The sequence below is a fragment of the Phyllostomus hastatus genome, unplaced genomic scaffold (assembly GCF_019186645.2).
Source record: "Phyllostomus hastatus isolate PE091 unplaced genomic scaffold, TTU_PhHast_1.1 phas_scaffold_585, whole genome shotgun sequence".
Lineage (NCBI taxonomy): Eukaryota > Metazoa > Chordata > Mammalia > Chiroptera > Phyllostomidae > Phyllostomus > Phyllostomus hastatus.
In genome coordinates, this window is record NW_025334037.1 from 13000453 (window position 1) to 13024516 (window position 24064).

Sequence of the window (24064 nt, forward strand, 5' to 3'; positions counted from 1 at the left end):
TTGTATTGCAAGTGTTACCATTGGTATTTAGATAATTATTAAGAAAAAGAATCAAAGGGAACTACACATCGAGCTTAACGAAATGAGGAGCATGTGCCTGCTTGCTTAGACAGGAAGCTGCAGCTTCACATTCCAGGGGCTTATGGTATTTCTCTTCCAAGGAGATTGCTTTCTTCTCCCTACCTCTAATATTGGATTGCTGGATTGTTGGAGGCTCAGGAGGAGAAGCTTAACAAAGAGGCCTCTCAGTTTAACCTGGGGGTAGCCTTATCAAAAGCCTGCAAAACTTGGGAAGCTCATTGGCCAAATTGAAAAAGCTTCTGGTCTTTTTCAAGCCCAAGCTAATATAATGCCTAGGGGACAAAGAAACTCTCTTTTTTTCTCACCCAATGACCCACACTTTCATGGTGCACGAGCTTGTTCTCTCCAAGGCCATGTGGTCCTAGCAGCTGCGTGGCCCATGTGCTGACCCCATTGGCAGGCTCCAGGAGGGAGCCTGAATACTGCAACGCAGCAATGGGCTGCAGCTGGAAACACATGCTAAGCTAGCTGGATGCTTGACTGGGCTGAACTTTAATATTGTCCAGGATCTTTGGACGTTGACTTTATTTCTAGCCCTGATTTTCCATGGTGAGATGGATGGAGATGGGACATTGGGAAGTCCGGAGGGAACTCCCTTAATTTTATATTATCAGTGAAGTTTACCACGGAACCCCATTCTCACATATGGGTCTCAGGAAATTCTTTTCCTGGTGACAGAGCAAAAACTCCACTTCCACCAGTAACTCAAGAAAATGACTTAAGCTTTGATTGCAGAGGTGTCCAATGCAAAGAGACATATCTTCAAAGATGTCTATCTCAAAAAACACACCACCAGCCACAGAAGCCCAGGTATCTCTTCCCTTTCCCTCCCTCTCCCCCTTATACTGCTCCTTTGTTTTAGAGATCCCGGTCGACCTCCATAACTGACCAACAACTGACTATTTGGGCCACTTTTTTTCTCCTCCTACAATTTAAGTTTCCATCATGATTTAGATTCACCAATAAAGAGTGAGCCCTTGAACCCAACCTCAAGAAAGCCAGAACCTCAGTCCTAGCTTCTTTTTGCTCCCTTTCCCCCTTTGCTCCCCCTTTCTCCCCCACTTACTGTATGGCTCCAGGTGAGCCATAAGTTCAAGACTTAAAATTTATAAACTTTTTTATTCAAAGTTTCCTGATGGTTATTGCTGAGAGTCTCTTACAAATCATAATAAAACCAAAAAGGGCCAGTCCAGTCACTTTCAATAATCTAAGACCTGCACAAAATAATAGAAATGAGTGTAAAAGCTATTTATTAGGCCATACACTATTGCTCTGCATACATATCGAATTTTGAATGACATCAAGTTCTTTCAGTGATACCTTCATTTCATCAACCAAATAAAACTTTATGATCCTAAACAGACAATGAATGTGACTGCTGTTTTGAGGTTGCTGTCAATATCTTCATAGTTTAAACATATCTTGAATATTATTATGCCAAACAATAGACATAATAGTTCTCAGGCTTCTGCTTCTGTTTTATATGTAGTTTGACCATCAGAAATGGTTTGGTTTAGATTTCCATTACCATTTGAGGGAATGGTAATGTTACCATAGCTGATTAACTAATTATTAATAAGAAAAGGAAGCACAGGGGATAATGACCTTAATTCACTGGGGAGCGTGAGCCTGTTTGCTTCACCAAGAAGCTACAGCTCTACACCCCAGGGGATCACAGCATTGCCCTGCCAGGATTCACAATTCTCTATTCCTCTCTTCGGTACAAGATTATGGGAGAGGAAGGGGGGAGAGGCAGGGAGAGACAAACACATGCACAGTGGAAGTCCAGATGGTACAGAGAGAGGTGCTTGACCACAGAGGGCTGTCAGGCTAGACTGGGGGAACAATGGATTGCCTAGGTGGTGGAGCCATCACAAAGCCTATGAAAGCATGGGACATTTGTTAGTTATTTTGAAAAAGCATCTGGTCCATACCAAATCCAATTTAATATAATCCCATGGCAACAAAGAAGCTCATTCTCTCTCTTTCTCTCATGATTGTGACTCATACTTGCTCCATCTATTCATAAGCTGTCTTGCCCAGGAAAACGTGACCACATGGGTTCCAAAAGACTAAGTTTTAAAATGCAGCAGAAACTCTGGACATTGGCTTTTGTTTTGGCCTTGATGAGGACATGGCTGGACCCTTTTCATGGTGGGACAGAAGAGATGAGTTATTGGAAATGCAGGGGGCAGCTTCAATTTCCACTCAAATAAACCTTGCCATACTCACAATCTCCCATGCTAGGTCCTTGGAAGGCTCTCCTCTCCATCCTGTGGAAGAACCTGATTTCCAATAACAGCAATGAACACCTGTACAACCAGAAAGAGGGAGTATTAACATGTGTTGTCAGGCTTTATGCAATACACAATAAGTAAAATGCAGGAAAACATGCACAAGAGGAATACACATGAACTTCAGGGCAATCACTACCTTTGGGAAGATGGAAGAAAAAATAGGTAGGGCTTTAAGAGTTTGTACAATGCTTTGTCTACAAGGTTTATTTTGTCCAATAAAACTGGAAAAACCATTTTCGCATGTTTATCATTAGGATTGGGCCCAGAAATATTTTATTGGACTTATATTAATTCTTGTCCCCTTTTTTATGTTTGAAATGTTTCTGAACTAACTTAAATTCTGTCTATATGGTGGAAATTAACTTTACTCTTTATCTGATTTCTATTGATTCAATTTATCTCTGGACATGATTCACATTGCCAATCTCTTCTGTAGAATTCTAGGAATTTTTTAAAGACTATGTTGTTAGATGCATAACCAATAGATGCATGAGGCTATTGAGCATTAAAAATGGCTAGTCCAAACTGAGATGTGCTGTAAGTGTAAAACATGCAGTAGATTTTGAAGGTATGTGGCAAAAAAATGCATTAATAGTCTATTATGTGTCAAAATGATAATATTTTGAATATATTTCATTCAATAAAATATATTAGTGAAATTAATTTCTCCTATATCCTTTTACTTTTTTAAATGTGACTACCAAAACTAGAAAATTGGAAAAATTAAATGTTTCATTCACTGTCATACAGTTAGCTTTTCTTACAGTAAACCTCAGTGACAATAAAGTTTCAAACCTTAGCTACTATGCTTTAATTTTTTTTCAAAGTATTCAAATAGATAATCTGTTATGCTTATGCAAATGGAGTTTGAATTACTTGTCTAAATTTACTGTTCCCAACACTATCAAATTCAGCAGGATATATCATGATTTCTTTGGTACAGTATTTATAACATTCTGTACTTTTAAATTCATGAATATCACTATGGAACTACTTTCAAACTTAGCCATAGGTCAAAATAACCTGGAGAGTGTTTTAGGAATATTTTCCTAAGCCCAACCCTAGACTCTAATTAAAAAACAATTTAGAGCCACATTTTTTAAAAATTTGACATTTAAACAGATAATAGGATAATATTCATAGTGTGCATGGATTCTGAATTTTTTTAAATAAATATTTTATTTATTTTATTTTATTATATGAGAGAAGGCTATTTGTATATACTCAAGAGATATATGTATGAATTGAGTAATACAAGGTCAGTTAATGAACATTTAAATCCTTTTTTAATGTTGATAAAATATGATTACATTACACCTCCAAAATTATGAAAATAATTTTATAAAAGCCACAAAAATAAAGGAGAAATGTGTATAGATAATTTTCTATTCATTTCCAGATTAATTTTTTAAAGACTGAAGTGGAAAGGAAGAGCAAAATGATCCGAGATCTTCAGAATGAGGTAAGGCGTATATTTCATGCAAATTTTATATAAATCAAAGAATATACACAAACACATTGATTTGCCAAAAGCTTTGGAGTAATGATCACATGCAGGTTTGGTCTTTAGTTATGTGCTAATCCCTACTTCTACATTTATTTGGTAATGTTATCAGTTCTTGTATCTCTAGCTCACTTTCCCTTCTGATTATATTTTGCTTGGAAAATGTTAAAAATGTATTTGCATTTCATGAATTTGTCTACCAATTAACATCACAGACACTGAAAAAGAAAACTCACTAGAAATTGATTTCATGCTAGGAAGAACCAATCTAGAATGAAAAATTTATGTAAGAATTCTAGAGTAATGTAGGTTTGAATAAAATTAACTGTAACACCTTTCATTAGGAACCTATATAATATTATACACTTTTCTTCCTTTTGATTCTTGTTCTATCTTGCTGTACAACTATTGATACTTTATTTTTAAAAAATTCCTTCATCATGTTTTATTTCCACCTCCTCACTTACTTTTTTCTTAAATGCAATTTGTTATTTAGGAGTATTAAACCATGACCAATTACTGAGACATCTTCCTTGATCAGTCCCACTAATTATGATTTATTTTTTATTCAAAATCAATCACATTGCCTTTTACAAGTTTCTCTTTCTTTCCTTCCTTCTCTTATTCCTTGCTTTCTTTTATTTTCTGCATCCTTTAAGTACACTATTCCTAAATGATTTTCACCTGGTGTCAAAGTCGAACAAGAGACTTTACAAATGCCTTGATGCCAACAGTCACACTGGCACTCTGACTGTGATGTTAAAATGCTTTTTCAGATGTGCAAGGACTGCAAGGGTGATGTGAAAGCGAGACAATTTTAAATGGTTATCTGATGATTTAATTGTATTTTAATGTCTTTCTAATGATTTTTCTTCTCAGTCTTCTCAAGAAAGAGTGATGGAGTAGGATTGATAATGTTTTCCCTAAAACCTAAACTTTGTGGATTTCCTGTTCAGAGTGGAAAATGTCACATCAGAGTTTCCAGAATACCTGGTGTACTGGATAATTTCTTGTTCACTGAGGTTCAGTGACAGCTCAATGAAAGGTCTAGGTTGCTTTAGTCATACAATTTCCACAGATCGTTTAAGACAAGAGAAACATTTAAAACAATATCAAAGACAGTATTAAAATAGGAAAGAAAGTCCATTTGCACATACACACATATACTCTCAGAAAACATGAACCAGGTTGTATGCTAATGAGAGGATTGTGGGTTAATCTAAATCTCTATGTGTCTCACCAGCTAACTTTTAATCTTGGATAATTCTTAAAAATCTAGCATTTAACTAAGGAGGAAGCACTTTCAAAATCACACTATAATTTATTCATAACCAATACACATGATGATGGACAAAATATTTTATTTCTAGGTAATATTTTATAATATAATACTAATTTTTAAATATGTAGGCCAGAATAATTCTAAGAGAAATGCAATTTTGCAGAAGTAATATCTGCTAAATGTAAGTTTTGTAATTAAATTTACCACTGCTTTCATTCATAGCATTGAAAATTGGCAAATGGAAATTGATAAGCAGGAAGTTTTTGTTTCCTTAAAAAAAAAGAAAAACCTAATGGTGAGCATGTATCACCAACTGAATGGTGAACATATATTATCAACTTTTAATTTGATTAATTTGTATTAATTCCTTGAATTTTCAGATTTATTATTTTGACAAATGATTACTATGCAGAAATTGAGCAAAGTAAATGCCCAGTAAAACTGTGCAGACACTGCCTAGAACAGTGTAGTTCAGGAATAAGTAAAGAAAATAAAAAGGAGAAACTGATTAAACAAAATACAAAAAGCGAGGATAGTGATACAAGTATGAAGAATACTTCTGAGTGAGGTTATTGGGGAAGTCCCTGTAGAAAAGGACTTTTGAAACATTATTTTTACATAATCAGCATTTTTCCATTATGTGAAAGTAACTATTAAAAGACATTTTCAGACTGGCTGGCATAGCTCAATGGATTGAGCACGGGCTGCGAACCAAAGCATCTCAGGTTCGATTCCCAATCAGGGCACATGCCTGGGTTGCAGGCCATGGCCCCCAGCAACTGCACATTGATGTTTCTCTCTCTCTCTCTTTCTCCCTCCCTTCCCTCTCTAAAAAATAAATAAATAAAATCTTAAAAAAAGACACTTTCATATTAGTACCTAGGATTTAGGTTTTAACTTTAAGATGTCCCTTGGAAGAGGAAAAATATTTACACTTTTTTTTTCAGTCAAATGCTATGTGGGGTGGAAAGCATTTTGATTTTTCCATCTGGGCAAATATACCTGAAATAGGCTACATAGGAGCTTGTGACTCAAATATTGCGAAACACAATCTTTCAGAACCTAAAATCTTAACTGGAAAAGAACACTGGAGAATATAGAGAGGAAAGTGAAGAGGACAGAGGTGAAGAAATAATTTTTAATTTACGAAGAAAATAGAAAGTGGGGGTGGGAAGAGTGTACACGATGAGTTAGTGAGAGCATTGCAAGCTTTTTTATTTCATTTATCTCTCTCTACACGTGAGCATCACTTCGAGTCTGTGTCCACAATATGTTATTAATAAATGGTGAAGTGATATCAGTAAGTGTTTAAAAATTGTGTTCTTTTCTGTGTGACTTTTCCCAGCATGTTAAGATTTGAAGCAACCAGGAGAAAGCCTTGTCATATTTTACAGAAATTTTAGCAATACAACAACACAAGAAAATATACAGACCATATATTGTGCTTTAGTGCTTGTAGTGGGCATTTAGTGACTTCAAACAGTTTTAAAAAATGTTTTTGACTACACCAAGATATCTGGCTCAGATGTGAGTATAGAAGACCATTAAGATGTTTCCTGCCTTAAAAAAAAGACTAGTAAAAATATGCATCAGATTTCAATGTTGATGATAATGCATTTTATTAAAAGTCAATTCCCTTTAAGATCTACATCTCAAAGGAAAAAATAAAACACTAAATTCTAAATGTAAAGTGCAAAGGGTTGACTATGATTCTTGGAATAAATATCAGAAAATATTCAATTGTGATGGTATTTTTAGTACTATTACTGTTATTCTGTTAATATTATGATTACAAAGTTACATTGTGAGTGGCATTTTTCAGTCACATTTTTTCAATACACTCTGTACTTTTGTGTACAAATTTATAAACTGTGAGGTTTCTCACAATGCAAAAACTGATTTATTGTAAACATATCACCAGTTCTTTAGCAACTTCCTAATCTGTCTCTAGTTTTGATGCCTCAGGTAATCTATCCTTGCACATTCAGCTGCTTATTTTGTATTTAGATATTATACAGTTATAATATACATAATATTTTGCACCATAAAATTAAACAAAGAAATAAATAAACCAGAAAATTAGCTTTCTTCCCTGACTTCTTTATGTAGGAGGTCTCTCCAGAAAAAGTCCAACCATGGCTAATATAATGTATGGTCTGTGCAATATTGATGTAATCTGGCAGCCAAGGACAGTGGACTGGAACGCATGTGCGTGAACAATGACAACTTAACTGTACTAGTCAGTGGGGAAGGTAGATACCATAGAGGGAGCATGTATGTGCACTGTGTGGCCATCACATTCAAAATGACTGAGCGAGTAGAGCAATAAATCTGCATCAAGTTTTGCATTAAGCTTGCACATTCCTCCAGGAAAACTATTTGGATGATTCAGAAAGCCACAGCTTTGGGCCACTGGTGATTGGCAGCTTCATCATGACAATACAACCTCTCGTGCATCAATTCTCATGTAGAGTTTTTGGTGAAACATCAGATCACCCTGGTGACTCAGCCCCCTACAGCCCAGATTTGGTGCCCTGTGACTTCTGGCTTTTCCCAAAACTAAAATCACCTTTGAAAGGGAGGAGATTTCAGACCCTTGATGAGATTCAGGAAAATACAACCAGGCAGCTGATGGTAATTGGAACTGTGTGAGGTCCCAAGGTGCTAGCTTTGAGAGGGACTGAGTCATCATTGTCCTATGTACAATGTTTCTTGTATTTTGTATCCTCTTCATAAATGTCTCATTTTTCTTATTACATAGCTGAATACCTTCTGGACAGACCTTGTGCACTAATTGTATCATTATGTGATATAGTCAATCTCAGAGACTCCAAAGCTTAGAATTCTCATTGACTTTGAACTTCCAAAACACCTTCTTTCAATTGTTATTTTCAATTTTCTTTAATTTTTTAAATCTCCCCCACCCAGGGTAAAATAAGTTTGTCTACATTGGTCCTTGATATTAAAAAATATTAAGTGATACATATGATAATATATAATTAATGAAATATTAGGTTAGATACTGGGTCAAGTATTTTGATTAGTTTTAAACTCAATGCAATGTGTGTGATAATGTTTAGGATTTTATAAAGGACTACATAGTTGACTCCACATGACTTAGACTAGTATTAAAATACTAGTACTGTAATTACTAATGCTAGTAATTAATACTAATACTAACACAGTACTAGTACTTAGTATCAGTACTAATAGTTTTATTGCTATATTATAATATTAGCATATTAATAATTAGTACTAATACTAATTACTAGGAAACTAATTAATTAATAATTACTAATGCTAGTAATTAGTACTAATACTAATACTGTGAATTAGTGAGTGCATAGAGATCAAAGAGAAGGAAGAGGTGGAAAAGGGCAGAAGGATCAATAGAAGGAAGGAAGGAAGAGAAGGAAAGAAGTTGGGGACAGTAGTCCCCTCTTTCCCATTCTCTTCTATGGTGTTCTGCCTTAGTATAGATTCTCATGATTAGTCCTTTTCCTGAGACTCATTCAAGATAGTGTAAGGTAGGGGTAAAATAAGGAATCATACTAAATAATGGTAATGATAATAAAGTTAGGAACCAGTGGGCACCATGCTGCCCAGTGATGGAAACCAGTAATTTGTCAAAGCTACTCCCTCTCAGTGACAGGCTTTCCCTCTCTCTGTTTCATGGCTCAATTTTCCTTTCTTGTCTCTCAGTTCCTTTGCACATCTAGTTTTCACATGCCTCATACAGTTTTTTTTAAGCTTTGTTTTATTGCTATTGTTGTAAGTGGCTGGGAAAAAAGGCTTCTCGCAGGTCAAATCGCTACCCAATCTGTGGATTTCCAAATAGTTCTAATGGTCACTGGCATATATCCAGGCATATGAAGAATAGAACGTGGGTTTTTAGGAGCAGTGTATCAGTTACTGGTCTCAGTTGTGAAAAGAAAAAATCCTCTGATAAGAAGAAAAGGATTTATGTAAGCCATATAGGAATTTCACAAAGGTGTTAGGAGAGCTGAATTAACAGCCTGTAGGCAGAGCTTTAGGAACAACTCATAAAAATACCTAGAGTCGGTTGTCCTGAAGCAGAGCTACCTCTGCCAAGATCACAAAGCTGTGAGCCAGCTTGATAATCCCATCTGTTTTCCCACAGTCCTGATCCTTGTGTAGAAGACAATGAATAACACCCAGATCACCAGTCTCTGTACTTACGTACTGCAGGGATCACATCTGACTAGCAAGCCTAAATCATGTCTATGCAAGTGTTACAATGAAACGTCAGGAATATGGGGGATATACCTGTTTTATTTCTAATTTGTTTGCCTTCATTTTTCCTTAGAAAGATGGGATTAGCACTAAAAAACATTCACATTGTGAAAACAATTTCCAAAAATTTGTATTTTGTGTATTAATGACACTTTAAAAAAAGTTAGAGACCATGGTAACTAGATTTAGTATATGACGGGTCATCATTGATGTGTTTTCAGTACTTAATAAACATACTGCAAGCACCACTGATAGAGCATTCAATTGCATACATGTTACAATGTCGTGTCTGTGTATCTGGCATCTTGCCTATAATTATCATGTGATTTTTAATTATTCATTGGTGTGAATTATTTTCTCAACTGATGGTGAATCTTTGAAGTTAGAATCTTATCTTCTCTAGAATATTATAATTCATCTCTATATTATAATTCATATTATAATTTCAACAATCTCAGGGCCAGGACTCTGTGTACAGTGAGAATAAATTAATACCACACTTAAGTCTGTTTTTAGTACCAATGAATTAATGGATTGAATAGGACACTTCCTCCAAATTTAGGCTTTGAAGCTGATTTACCTGATTTTGTGATTTTCTCTACAATAGGGTAGCTAGGAGACCCTGCAGGGTAAAAAAGATTGATATCAGATTATCTCTGACCATCCTGAAATTATACAATAACAGAAGAAAGTATGGGTGCATATATATTTTTTTAAATGAAAGGGTCTAGATTCTCAGGGGGAGTTTATGACTAAAACAAAGAAACAAAATTAATAAAGATCAATAACCTCCTGTCTAGAGAAAACTCTACTAAATTTTAAGTAGAAAGCCCATTCTGGTTCAACTCTTGTAGGTATAAAACTCTCTAAATAAATTATTCCATCTTACTTCAAGTGTGGATAATGATGAGGTATTGTGTAATGTAATAGTGTGCTCAGGGTCATCGTTCTGCAAGGGGATTCTCATATCTGCCTGCAGATGAATAGGCATAAGAGTTTGACTCAGATATATACTGAGTCCAGGACTTTCCCCAGGTTGTATTCAAATGAGTTCTTTACTACCTTTTCACTTTATTTTTCCCAAATTGCCTTTTTAAGTGATTATTTCTGAGAAGTTTTGGTCAACCTGGTATTCTGGTTAATTGTGTATCCAGTATTTAAAGTTTACTATAACCCATCTGTATTAGGTGCTGGGGCTACTATAATAGTATAGCAAACTGGGTGGCTTAAGACAGCAGACAGGTACTCTCAGTTCAGAAAGCTAAAAGTTTAAATCAGTGTTGTCAGAGCCACACTCCCTCTCAATACTCTAGGGCAGGGGTGTCAAACTCATTTTTACCAGGGGCCACATCAGCCTTGTGGTTGCCTTCAAAAGGCTGAATGTAATTTTAGGACTGTATCAGAGTAACTACTCCTTAACTAGGGGCAAGGAGGTCTACATTCAGCCCTTTGAAGGCAGCCTCCAGGCTGATGTGGCCACTGGTGAAAATGAGTTTGATACCCCTGCTCTAGAGAATAATCTTTTTTTTGATCTTCCTACTTTCTGGTCTCTTCTAGCAATGCTTGCTTCTCTTTTGGCTTGTCAAGAACCTCTGCTTCCAGCTTCTTATAGTCTTCTCTGTGTGTTTCTGCCCTTGTGTGTTCTCCCCTTGTCTTAAACAAATACCCTAACCCAGTGTAACCTGGTTGTTACTTAATTACATATGGGAAGACCCTATTGCCAAATAAAGTCACATTCCGAGGATCCAGAATGTGATACTTAATTTTGGGGTGATACTAATCAAACCATTTCATCATCTATGGCATTTTATACATCCCAAGTAAACTGCTTAAGAATTTTTTCAAACAGGCAAGGAGGAAATATTTCATTAAGTATAACTCTATCTGTGTAAGTACTCTAATATTACTTATTTAGTTGCATATGTCAGATTTATTTGTCTATATGTTAATTTTTAGAATAGACATATTATTTAATTCCCAGACTTGTTCCAACATTGTGCTATACTCCTGAGGGACAGAAATATTATAAAATTTCAGTTATACAAAACAAACTCTGACTATGAAGAATGTAAAGAATATTACATTAATATTATATTATATAACATTACATCACATCACATGTTATATTACATTATATTACATGTGTACTTAATATTACATAATAGGTAATACTTTCCATATAATATATAATGATACAATAATAATTACAAAGATTATGCAAAATAACTATAATAAAAATGCATTGAAATTTGCATTTTACAATAAAATATTGTAAAAGGGCAGATGAGGGCAATACCTGTGAGGTGTGGTGGTAGCTGAATGCTCCACTGATTGGGTGGGTTTTGCAAGGGTTAGAATTTATAGCTCTTCATTCATGATCAGACAGCAAATATAAAAAGGTTGATATTTCAAAAGTTCCCACATATGTGAAAATTTGCCAGTTGTTTATTGTTGTGAAAAAAGCAATTAATTTTGATTGTAGCTGAAACCAATTTCAGTCCAGCTTTCTTGCAAGTCAATGCTGTAAATATGTGTCATACGAAGGTGTTGGGGCTGCCAACATGATCGATATGGCCAAAGCATAAAACACAGAAAAATAAATCTGAAAATTTCCACTATCAGATGCAACTACATCTCTGAACTTTCTACTTTGCAAAGACACAGGATTCTTACTCAGCATTTCAGAAGTAAGCCAGGGCTGCTGTTTTATTGGAGATAATGATCTACCTTAAATTTTGTTTTATTTACTATTGCAGTCAATTAATTCTGCCAAGTTGTAATTTTCTGCTTCAGAATGTTGGCTAGATGCCAACACTGTAAACAATTTTAGGGATGAGTCTCTGTTGAAATTGTGTAACTTAATGCCCCTGCCTGCATCTGGGTCACTGTTTCTGTTCTCTCACAGAAGAATACATGGTGTTCTCTGCCATGCTTCAAGTAAAGGGGCAGTTTTCATTTCTTATTTCATGAATTTTATAAAAATTATTGAATATATTTCATGTACTTCAGAATACTGTATTTCAGAATATTGTTAATTTTGTGAATGAAAATACAATGCATGCAAGACATTCAGTGCATATTTATTTATTTATTTATTTATCCTTACCTGAAGACATGCTTACTGATTTTAGAGAGAGGGAAAGGGAGGGAGGGAGTAAGGAAGAGAAACATGATTGGCTGCCTCTCACAAACACCCTGACATGGGACCAAACCAGCAACCTAGGGAATCGAACCTGTGACTTTTTTTGGTTATGGGACAACACTCCAAACAACTGAGTCACACTGGCCAGAGCCATTTATCATGTATTTAGACATTTAGCTCTTAAAAAGTGGAAACTATTGTCATCATCCTCCTCATCATTATTGTCATGGCCTTCTGAGGTAAAATTAGGACATCAATAAGCAATGCTATGTACAAATTTGCTTAGGAAATGATTCTAAGCAATTAAAGAAATACATAAGAAACTCCAGACTTCACTTAAATATAAATACCAAGATAAGACAGGACTCTAACTCCTTAACTACTGAAGAGTATAGCTCCATCTTTCATAGTGTCTCTCTCTACCTGGCAAACAAGACAACCAAGCACCATCTGGTTCACATCCTACCAGCTGAGAATAATTAGTCAATGCAGAGGGTCATTTCAGATAGCACCAGCAAAAAAAAAAAAAAAAAAAAATCCCAGGAAAAAATTTAAATTGTTCGCATTTGTGAACCAATCAGCATAGCCAGATGAATGGGGTATTTTCTCTGTTAGAAAGAGTCAGTCCTACTCCAGACAGGTAGATTTGCCACAGGAAAAGAGGGTTCATTGCAAAGGTTACTAGATATTGGACTGAAACAGTAAAATGTACCCCGAAAAAGCATTAAACACATATTTATTCCTGTCATTTTCACCAGTTTTCTTACTATCCCTCAGATCAGATCATGTAAGAAATATTTTAATCACTTCAGGGCCCAAGTGGTGCACAATGCATCTGCATCAACATATCCTTGTTAGCAAAGCTCCCTGGTATATAATCAAACCCATTCTAAAGATATTAAGGGTCTTTACTTTCCTCATTTAATATTTACATGTTACATTCAAATTCTCAATAAAAATGTCACAAAGGAAGCTTTAGTAATGTAACTTTAGATAAATGCTCCATCTCTGTGCCTGGAAGGAAATTAAAGAACTGCTTTGTTTTCAGCCATCAGATATTCATTATTCTGTTGTATTTGCTGCTCAACCCATCCTTCACTTCACTGTACCCTCCTTTGGTCCCACTGATCCCACACCACTGATCCAACATTACTACAGGAGCCTATGTGGTCAACCACCCTTCATGTCCCAACTTGAAATGGGTTTCATCTCCTCCATGAAATCATTGTCCCTTAAGTAGTCTTTACTGGGGTGGTGGGGAGGGTTTGGGGAAATGGCAGAGAACTGTACTTGAACAACAATAAAAATAAATAAATAAAATAAAACAAATGCTACATTCTTTCTGCTAAAAAAAAACAAAAAAACAGACTGAATATGGAAAGGTAATGGAGCTACAACTAGTTAAATGTGTAAGAGAAGGAAATTGATAGAGTGGGGGTTATTTCAGCAGGTTTGAGAGGATAGAGTGAGAGCTTCTTTCATCATGGGCAGGAAAACTAATAGATCCAAATAATATATGAATAACGTATGAAAATAAACTTATAACCTTCTATTTGATCCATAATGAAAATCCAGAAGACATAAGCTTGTGGGTTTTGAATAAATCTTATTTTTAGAATTATGAAATAAGGTAGCTCTTTGTCTATGAAAACTTTACAGAATCAAAAAAGTTAATTTGTATTTTTTAACTCACTGAAATTGGGATTTTTATTCCTTTAATAGATTAAATACACAAATATTAATTTTATAGCATTTATTCCTTGGGAAAAATTGGCATGGTAAATGACTATTTTCTGAATTTATCTTTATGTGGTCTCATTCCAGGAAGTTATAGTGTATCTAAAATAAATAACTGTTTCAGTGGCAAAGTGGCCAACTTTTTTGTATTATAACAAACTACAAACATATGATGCCTCAATTTAAGATAATTATAGTCTTATTATAAAACTAATGATTAACCAGTGAAATACCTGATGCCACATCTTGCTTTCTTTTTCTTCATAGCAGTTAAAACTTCTTGAAATTATATTATACAATTCATTAATTGTCCATTTTCATTCTTATCTACTGCTTTTTTAAAATTGTGGTTAAAAAACATGTAACATGTGGTTGGAATGCAAAATGCACATTGGAAAACAGTTTGGCAGATTCTCACAACATTAAACATACTCTTACCATCCCATTCAGCAATCATGCTAGCTGGTATTTATTCAAAGGAGTTGAAAATTTATATCCACATAAAACCAGCACACAGGTGTTTATAGTAGCTTTGCTCATAATTTCCAAAATCTTATAGCAACCTTTCTTCAGTAAGTTAATAGATAAATAAACTGTGAAAATCCAGACTATGGAAGAAATGAGCTATCGAGCCATAAAAGATGTAGAGAAAACTTAAATACATATTACTAAATAAAAGGAGCTACTTTGAAAAGGTCGCCTACTTCATGATTCCAACTACATGGCATTCTAGAAAAGGCAAAACTATTTAGACAGTAAAAAAAGATAGTGAAAATGTTGTCAGGCGATAAGAGGAAGAAAGAGATGTATAGGTAGAACAAAGAAAATTTTTAAGCAATGAAAATACTTTGTGTTATACTATTATACTATCATATACTATACTATAATATAGTATATTATACTATACTAATATAGTATACTAATATAGTATAGTATATTATACTATAGTATACTATTATACTACACTGTTATACAATCTTGATAGGTATACAACATTATAAATTTGCCCAAACTCAGAATGTACAACATCAAAAGTTACCCCTAATGTAAACTATGGATTTTGGGTGATAATGATGTGTTATTGTAGGTTCATCAGTTGAAACAAACATACCTCTCTTGTGGGGTCTTGGATAATGGGAGAGGGTATACATAAGTGAGGGCCGAGTGAAGTTTTTACCAGCATCTAAGACTTACTAAGACTTACTCACTATGTCATCTTGAATAAATAACACTTTTACAGTGTGATTGGTAAATAAAGAGTTTGGATGAAGTGATCCACATGATTCCTTAAATTTCAGCTTCACATTCAAAGTTCATAAATTCTGAGTCTGGAGAAACAATGGCACCTAAGCTGTGAGTTGTTAATTCCTGAGTACTAAACTGAGAATAAATTTCAAGTGGATAGCCATTAGTATTTCAAATAAATCCCTGAATGACCTTAAATTGTGTTTAGATTTGTTGAATGCTTTTCAGAATATTCTGGGAGTGTTGAAAAATACTGAATATTAAAGTTGGCTGTTCTCTAGTACATGTCCTAAATAAGTGTAACATGCCTAGTAATCAGGTCACCATTCAAAATTATTTTTAAAAGGTTTCACCATTCAATTTATATTTGTGATGCTAAATGTTAATTTTAAATAAAATTGAAAACATTATTTTGGGGTTTATTTCTAGTGAATGTACAAATTCATAGAATGTGAGAAATATTTGAAACAATTATCAGACAATTATGAACTTCTTTACCCTTTGAATTATAGAAAATATATCAGTGCTTAGAAAAGCAAAAGTAGGTGTCAGGGGTAGTAAGAAAGTTGGCAGGGTTAAAATACAGAGTGTGTGTATATATATATATACACACACCAGCTTCAGATTACATCTTTGACACTTACTATTTGGGGTTCTTAAATATAATTAGAGACACCAACTCTGTCCTCACCGTTGTTATGAGGATCAGATGAAATAATAGTCATGAGAACAACTTGTTCTCATAACTATTCATTATGTCCTTCCTTGTTCTTTCCAGTAAATGTTATCTGTTAACATGTGACTGTTCGCAAGTGAAACATTTCTACTCCTGTTGTATTCTTTAATTAGTTCATATGTGGAAAATACATCTAAGTCTGAAAAATGGCCCAAAGAAACAGGCTCTAAACGCCAGAAACTGTACATCGTACCTCACAGGAAAAAGAGGTCATTGCCCATGTGATTCAGTTAACAGTCTTGAGATAGTGAGATTATCATTACTTACCAGTGGTATTCTGGTGGACCCTAAATACAGTCACAAGTGTCCTTAGTGACATGCACATAGAGTCAGGAAAGATACAGCCACAAAATCAGTGAGTGCCTGTAGCAATGAGACTGGAAGAGGCTGGCACCATGATTACAGCCTGGTGACTTCTGACTTTTGGCTCCAGAGTTATTAGACAAACAGTGCATTTCTCTTGTTTTAAGCCACCCAAGTTGTGGTAATTTCTTACAGTGGCCTCTAAAACTAACATGGTAGGTTCTAGATGGGCATGAACCCAGGCTAGCCATAATTACTTAAGTGTATATTGTATAATGGAAGATTTTATTTTCTCGTATTAATTTTAAAGTTAAGCTGAAATGTTATACAATTTATAGATAATGGGAAATACTCATCTGTATCATCTTAAATTATTATTTATTACACTCCTAGGTCCTAACTAGGCATCATGCTAATCAAACATGGAGGAAATAAGATCAATGAATCCTAAGCCTCATTGTAAATCATAGTCTTGTGTGGGAAGGACTTCTCAAAACATAATAAATTGATACAGTAGTAATATCTGTACTAGGGATGAAGCTTTTTACTCATTTACTCCATAAAAAATTATTGAGTGGGAAATTTGCTAGCACTGAGATACACAACAATGACAATGGTGATGATGATGATGATGATAATACCAACAATAGCCTTACTAGTATTTGTTTTGTGTATACTATCAGCCAGGGCCGGCCTGTGTATTACCATAGGTGGTTTACATCCCATTCACTTTAGGCAACTATTTTGTTTGTTTATTTTGTTTTGTTTAGTGTAATGACCTCCGGTGCACAGAACGGAACCAGTCATGATCTGTGGTTCTATGATTCCTGGAAAACTTCATCGTGTGAAATTGGTTCTGCACAGTTATTTAAATTTTTAGTTATTTTTAATAAACACTAGTAAAGACACCAACCAACATGTGAGCTAGATCTTGCCACAAATCCCTTTGGTATCATCACTCATGATTTTTAAATAAGGAGATTGAGGGTTACAGAAGTAAGAGTTACAGAGTCAATCAAGCAGCTTGGGTTTGAATGAGGGCTTTCTGAAGCAAGAGCTAATAATATAGTCTGCTCTTAAATAAAACTTATACTATGAATTCCAGTTACTGAGTTGAATTTTTTATCCTTTTTTGCATTAAACCTGATTGAAGTTTGAAACACTGTCTACCTCTTTTAAGAGTAACTTCAACCACCAACTGAAACACTTTGCCCTTTCCCATTCTTTCCTCCTTCTCCCTCCTGTGAATGGTCTATTCACATTGTTGTAGTTAAAATCATTGGAGTGAAACATGAGTGCAGAAAAAAATTTTTTTTGCAGTCTTCACCAACACAACGATTTTACCATGGCTGAAGTAGATTGAATGTACCTGACTTGCCCCCTGCTCTCGTCGCTACTCCTGCGGCTTGCCTGCAGGTTACATGTGTAATTGCATTTCTGGGTGGCAAGCCCTTTCTATGCATGATTTCACTTAATCTGAACAATCCAGATGTCAAGCAGAGTACATTCAGAACGGAAGAGGGAGGTAAGGAAAACTAACTAAATCTTACAGATATTCCTAGTCGCTTAATTTCACAGAACCAGCAGAAAGTGGCGAGGAAACTAGGTACTCAGTTTTCCCTGTCTTTTCAAGGTGCTTTTCTTGTTCTACTCTCATGACAATAGACTTTGACATACATGTGAAACTGACCACCTAAATAACTGCCTCTTTTAATCTTTCTAAATATCACACGCATGTGTTCATTGTCTAAACTCACTCTGCTGGCCGTAGCTGTGAGAAAATAAAACTTTTTTTTTCATTCTTCTTAAGCTGTTTTTGTCCTGTTGGATTTCACCACTCATAATCCCATTGATTTCTTCTCCTCCAGATAAAATTATGCCTTTGCTGATATAGTGGAGAACTGCTATTCTGGGTTTTCAATAAAATCATACTTACCCTTCTATTTTCTAAATAAAACTAACAGAATTTTATCACTTCTCTCACAATTCAAATATACCTAGTAAATATAGTTGCTAGATATAATTTTCAAAAGCAAACCTATAGTAATTTTTAAGAGATAAAAAGGATTAAAAGATTAAAAATCTCATTTATCAATTGATATATTTCCAATTTAAATTCTAGTATTTTCCAAGTTTAAGAAAAAAGGTTTCTTACCAAAACAACTGTGCTAGTAGGCATTTTAAATGATTTTGATGTAAAAAAAATAGCCCTCTTATTCAGAAATTATTGGGTATTTGACCACTGAGACAGTTTGCTAACAAATTTTATTTTTTAAGCTATATATCTGAAACTAGTTCTTATAGACAATCTTAAAGGTCCATACACTTAATATATTTGTTAGATTTAAGAACACAACATTTATAATTTGTATGATATATTTCTCTCTATATGTTGAATGCATATCTATCTCTATCTAGCATCTATCTATAAATCACTGTCTGATGATACTCACTGCCTCCCATGATCACCGGTTTAATTTAAAATGAGGTAGTATGGTCAAAACAACCATATGTTCACTAATGTCCATTTTCTCAGTCTTGCATTTGGTAATTTCAAAAATGAGTTTTAGCTAGAAATTTATACCTACTCATCTAGCTACATTTACCAGCCTCCCAGCATCTTTTGTAGTGAGTCAGGGCCACATGACTATGTTTTGGGCAATAGCTGTATAAAGGAACTTCTGAGTTCACAGTTATATATAAAAGAGAAAAGTGTAATTGCTTCTTTATATAGTTACTTCTTTTTCATTAATTGCCTGACGTACACCTTTATTCACTGTGATTAAATGATAAATTCTTTTTCGGTCTGGAAATTATTTTTATGTTGAAAACTGTCTTTTTCTTCTAAGATCTGGTTCATATCTTACAGAGAGGACTTCACATCTTATCTTTGCCTTTTTTATGTTCTTGCTCAAATAAGGCAAAGTGTTGTTTTCTTATCGGGATCTTTATCCTTCAACTTCTGTGAAAGATTTTGCTTCACCTTTATCAAAGCTAGATCTGCGCCCCTCTGTGTGTTTGGGCATTACCCCACACTTCTCAGATCTCAGAAGTCACCACACAGCATCACGCTTGTCCAGAGGGGGGAAGGGCAAGTTCCTATCAGTTCTCTATTTATTCCCAGTTTCTAATGCAGTACATGACACATAGCAAGTTTTTAATAACTGCCTAATGAGTATCTAACCTGAATCCTCTAGATATATATCTTTTGTGTGTGAGTGAGAGAGATTATTTTTCTCTACTCGATCAATATTCTGGGAGGTGAAGGGTGAAACTTAACTTTGGTAGGAAGGAGAGTTCTTAAAATACTTGGGATTTTTATTGAAAATACTGCCATCTGTGTAGCTCCAAGGCCTTTCTTGTGTTGCACAATTAAACACACTCCCAGACATGGACCTTGAATCTAGTGTGAATCATTTCATTTTCAAAGTTTTGTGAGTCAACAGAAGAGAACACAACACAACCTTTATAAAAACAGAACTTTCTTTTTTCAATAACGTCAGAGGCAAGTTTCTTAATTAAGTTCCCTTAACTGGGTATAAATTCTATCTTGCTTTTATTGCTTTTTTTTTCATTTTATTTGTCACATAAGTTTAGAACCCTTATCATTTTTACAGTGATTAATATTGAAAATATGTACCAAGACTTTTTACTTTTTAATTAAAAATCTTTGAAGATTTCCTTAGAAAAATGGTGGCAATAATAAATTCTAAGGATCTATTATCATTAGTATATTTGCTTAGTAGTGTTGGTTTGGTTAGATATCTTGCAAACAGTTTTTCCTTCAATTCTTTGGGAGTTGCTTTTTATGCCAAAAAAAAAAAAAGGTAACTTATCTGATTCCTTTCAAAAGTAAGTTGAATTCATTGTCTAGCAATAGTGAATCAGACTCTCTAATTTGTCAGCTTTATCAAAAGAGCACACTCTTTCTCTAAAGCCATGTGGTCAAGCACTCTGGACTTATGAAATTAATATTCATTCAGAGTGTCTGAGTCCACTGTCTGGACAGAACAATAGTAAATTAGTGACTCTATGGAAGTAGGTTGTTATGTTACATTCTCCTGATTACAGAAAGGTAGAATCTACACAAAAGTTCAATTTTGTATTATCCTTATTTTCAACATATTGTCACTTTGAAAGATGCATATGGCTAGACAACAAATGCATATACATAAATATATACATGTATATGCATTTACATGTGAGTATCCAGATATTAGATAGAACTCACTTGGGATCAGTTTTTTTTGAAACTGAATAAACTGATTTACATACAAATTTCACAGCTTTGTGAAAGTGTGGATCATATCCCATATGTCTGTAGGTTCCATGCCTCTCATACACTTTCCTCCCTGCCATCAGACACCAGTCAGGCCAATTCCTCTTTGAAACACACCTCTATGATTTTATTTCAGAGCCTCTCATATACATTGATTGACTTCCTCCTCTGTTCCCATCACATGGGGTACATATTTCTCCATCGTGGTTTCGTCACTCTTGCTGACTAGTTTCTGTTAATGTGTCCGTCTTATACGCTAAACTCTGAGGAAGGCTGCAGGGCAAGAAAGAAGAGAGGAAAGAGGTTAATAAATAAATGGGTAGCAGAATTTATGATTAAAGTTGTGTTGAAAAATGTGCCAACTTTGTGTGTCAATATGTGAATTATTAAATAAATAATAATCTTGCTTTGAAATATTAATTGAGTTGTTTGAGTAGCCTGTGCCCTATAAAAACACTGCTATTTACTTGGGAGTATTAATGATGTATCTGTGGAAGAATCTGGCATTTTATTGGGAATTTTAATGAACTTGACAAGATGATCCTGGTGGTCAATTCAGTCCTAATGTATTATCATAACATGGTTAGAATGAAGAAAAAACTCAGTTAAGATCATTTCATCTGACAATCAAACTCTGGCTAGGATTCTACATAAGTAATACTATATACGCCATTAAAGCCAGAGACCTCAGTCCACATGGAGCCTATCATTCTCTCTGTGTAGATAAGCTGGTGGCTTTAAACGGCTAGGTTGATTTTTTTGTGTGATTGGTTTATTTCAAACTGGCAGTAGTTATAACTCACGGAAACTCTAGAAACAACTTCCTGCAAGAATTCCCCAAATGCAATGATTTGAGTTTGTGCTTATAAACTTTGTAAGTTTTATCCCTTCAGATAGAATCCAGGGTCATGGCACGGCACACACCATTGTATTAACTTATGTTTCCTTCAGGGAGAGTTTGTCCCCTGCTGGCACTTGGTAAATGATTACATTTTTTATTTGAGTTGTCAAAATTCCTCAGGATTGTGAAGAGATTGTAATGTGTGTCTCAGGGAAAGTGAAAAATAGGAAGCTTATTATGTATTTTATGATTTAATGAATAAATGTATAAAATATATACGTATGTATTTAATAGACATTTATGTATGTAGTGAAAATTTTAAAGAGGTCAAATTATTTCTCAATTATAATTGTATGCATGCATGTTCAATATAGAAACAAAAATGGTAACAAAGAAAATAATATAAAATTATTTTGTCATCTTATAATGGGAAAAAATAGAATATATGAACATACTAACAGATATAGGCCTGACCCCTCTGTAGATGGAAAATATTATGTTTTACTTTTAAATCAGTACCTATACAATTTTTTTCATGGTACTGAATAATTTTGGTAAACATCAAATTAATGGCTGAGGAATAAGAGATAAATCGAAGGTTTCCATTAACTCAGGTTATACAAGCTCTAGCAGATGCCCTTTGATCCCCTGAAATGATTTTTTAAAAGATCTTATTATTTCCACAGCCATCACTGGGCATCTTTCTTAATCTCCAGCCAATGAAGTTCTTATAAAGTTAAGCTGCTTTATTTTGTCTCTTCCAGAGCCTCAAGCTCAACATTTAAATAGCAGTTGTGTTTTTCCATGACTCAGGAAGTTGAAGTTAAAAAAAAATTGAATTGAATGTGTATTGGTTGTAAGTTCAGCCATTTGGGGTTTCATTCTTTTATTCTTTTTAACTATAAAATAGAGATAATCATATACCTACCTCATATATTTATCGTGAAAATTTAAATGTATAAAGAGAATAGCAACTGGCTTATAGGTAGCATCTCATTAATGCTAGCTATAATAACCATAATCAGTATTATAATTGCAAATTAATAGTAAAATAGATAAAATGTTATATTCTCAATTGATTTTTGTTTATATTTATTTAATTTATTTTTTAGTGCTTGCCACTTGATTGATTTACTTAGCAATATATTACCTATAAATACATCTAGCTCCTTCTCTTGGAAGAAATGCAGAGAAATAGAAAAATATATTTTTCTAGAGAAAAAGGCATAATATAGATATTTATCTTCTTAAATATTATACTTGAATTTTTAAATTTATATACAGGTAATTTTACTATATAAAAATTAAAAGTAGCTTATGAAATATTTCACAATTAATATTTTGCCTTGTGACTCTTAATGCAACATGCAACTTTGTAGATTTCTTTTTTGTAAACATGTCAGTGTGAGCAGCGAAAAGACTGTGGATGAAAGCTCTCAAATGATATAATTCATTTTTTTCTGTTTAGTCACAGTTTACTTAATTCTTTCTCTAATACCCATCCCTATTTATTTTCTTTTCACGACCCTCCCTTCTCTCATATTTATTTTCTTTGCAGTTTGTTAAATACAGAAGGGAAAGTCAGATGGATATCCAATAATTGTCCTTACTGTAACAGAACTAGGCTTCCAATGTAACACACTTGATTGCGGTGTCCCTGAAAATTTACATAGTCACTATTATCAAAACTGTGTAATTACTGACAGCAGCTGTGCAAAGCCCTGGTCCCTGTAAAGAGCTGGGCACCCTGCAAGAGCTGGGCACTGGGACACCACTTGAGTGGAAAAACCTTCTTTTATCTACTTACTCCCCTTGGTAAATGCTAGTTCTGACAATTACATAGAAACCTTAAAAACAAGTTAGGAAAATTGGGACAAAGAGTATTACTGAAGGAAAATTTGATTATGTTTTCACAACAGTTCAAAGCATCACAGTATAGGAAAAAATAAGAGATGAAAAGCAGAAAGTAAATTTATGTATGAAACATATCTAGCTCCATCTCCAACTCTATTTCACATCTTTGGTAATTTTTCTACTCCTATATATATTGTTTCATACATATGTATTTGTCTAAATACATATTTATATATACCCCATAGATACATACGTGTGTGCGGGGGAAACTTAGGTCCCCAAACTTTATCCCTTCGTTCCTCTGGCCAATGGAAACATATTATTTTTCTAAGTGTTATGTAAAAACCTTTATATTGTTAACATTTCAATTTCTTAAAAAATTACCATTTACATGTTCTCTTTACAATATGTTTGTGTAGGGAATCATTTATAGAAAACACTGCCTATTCCACCACTTGGCATTTCTTCTATAAACAGCTAAGTAGATGTCTTTTAACAGCATATACCAA

The 24064-nt window shown here is 34.3% G+C and overlaps 1 protein-coding gene across 2 annotated transcripts in view; it reads left to right on the forward strand.

The window, feature by feature from the left end:
- LUZP2 (leucine zipper protein 2) overlaps positions 1–24064 on the forward strand; it is a 365156-nt gene that overhangs the window by 197605 nt on the left and 143487 nt on the right. For both annotated transcript variants that reach the window (XM_045825733.1, XM_045825732.1), the window contains exon 5: positions 3778–3840. In XM_045825733.1, coding sequence (XP_045681689.1) covers positions 3778–3840 — 63 coding nt within the window. The remainder of the gene's footprint in view (positions 1–3777; positions 3841–24064) is intronic.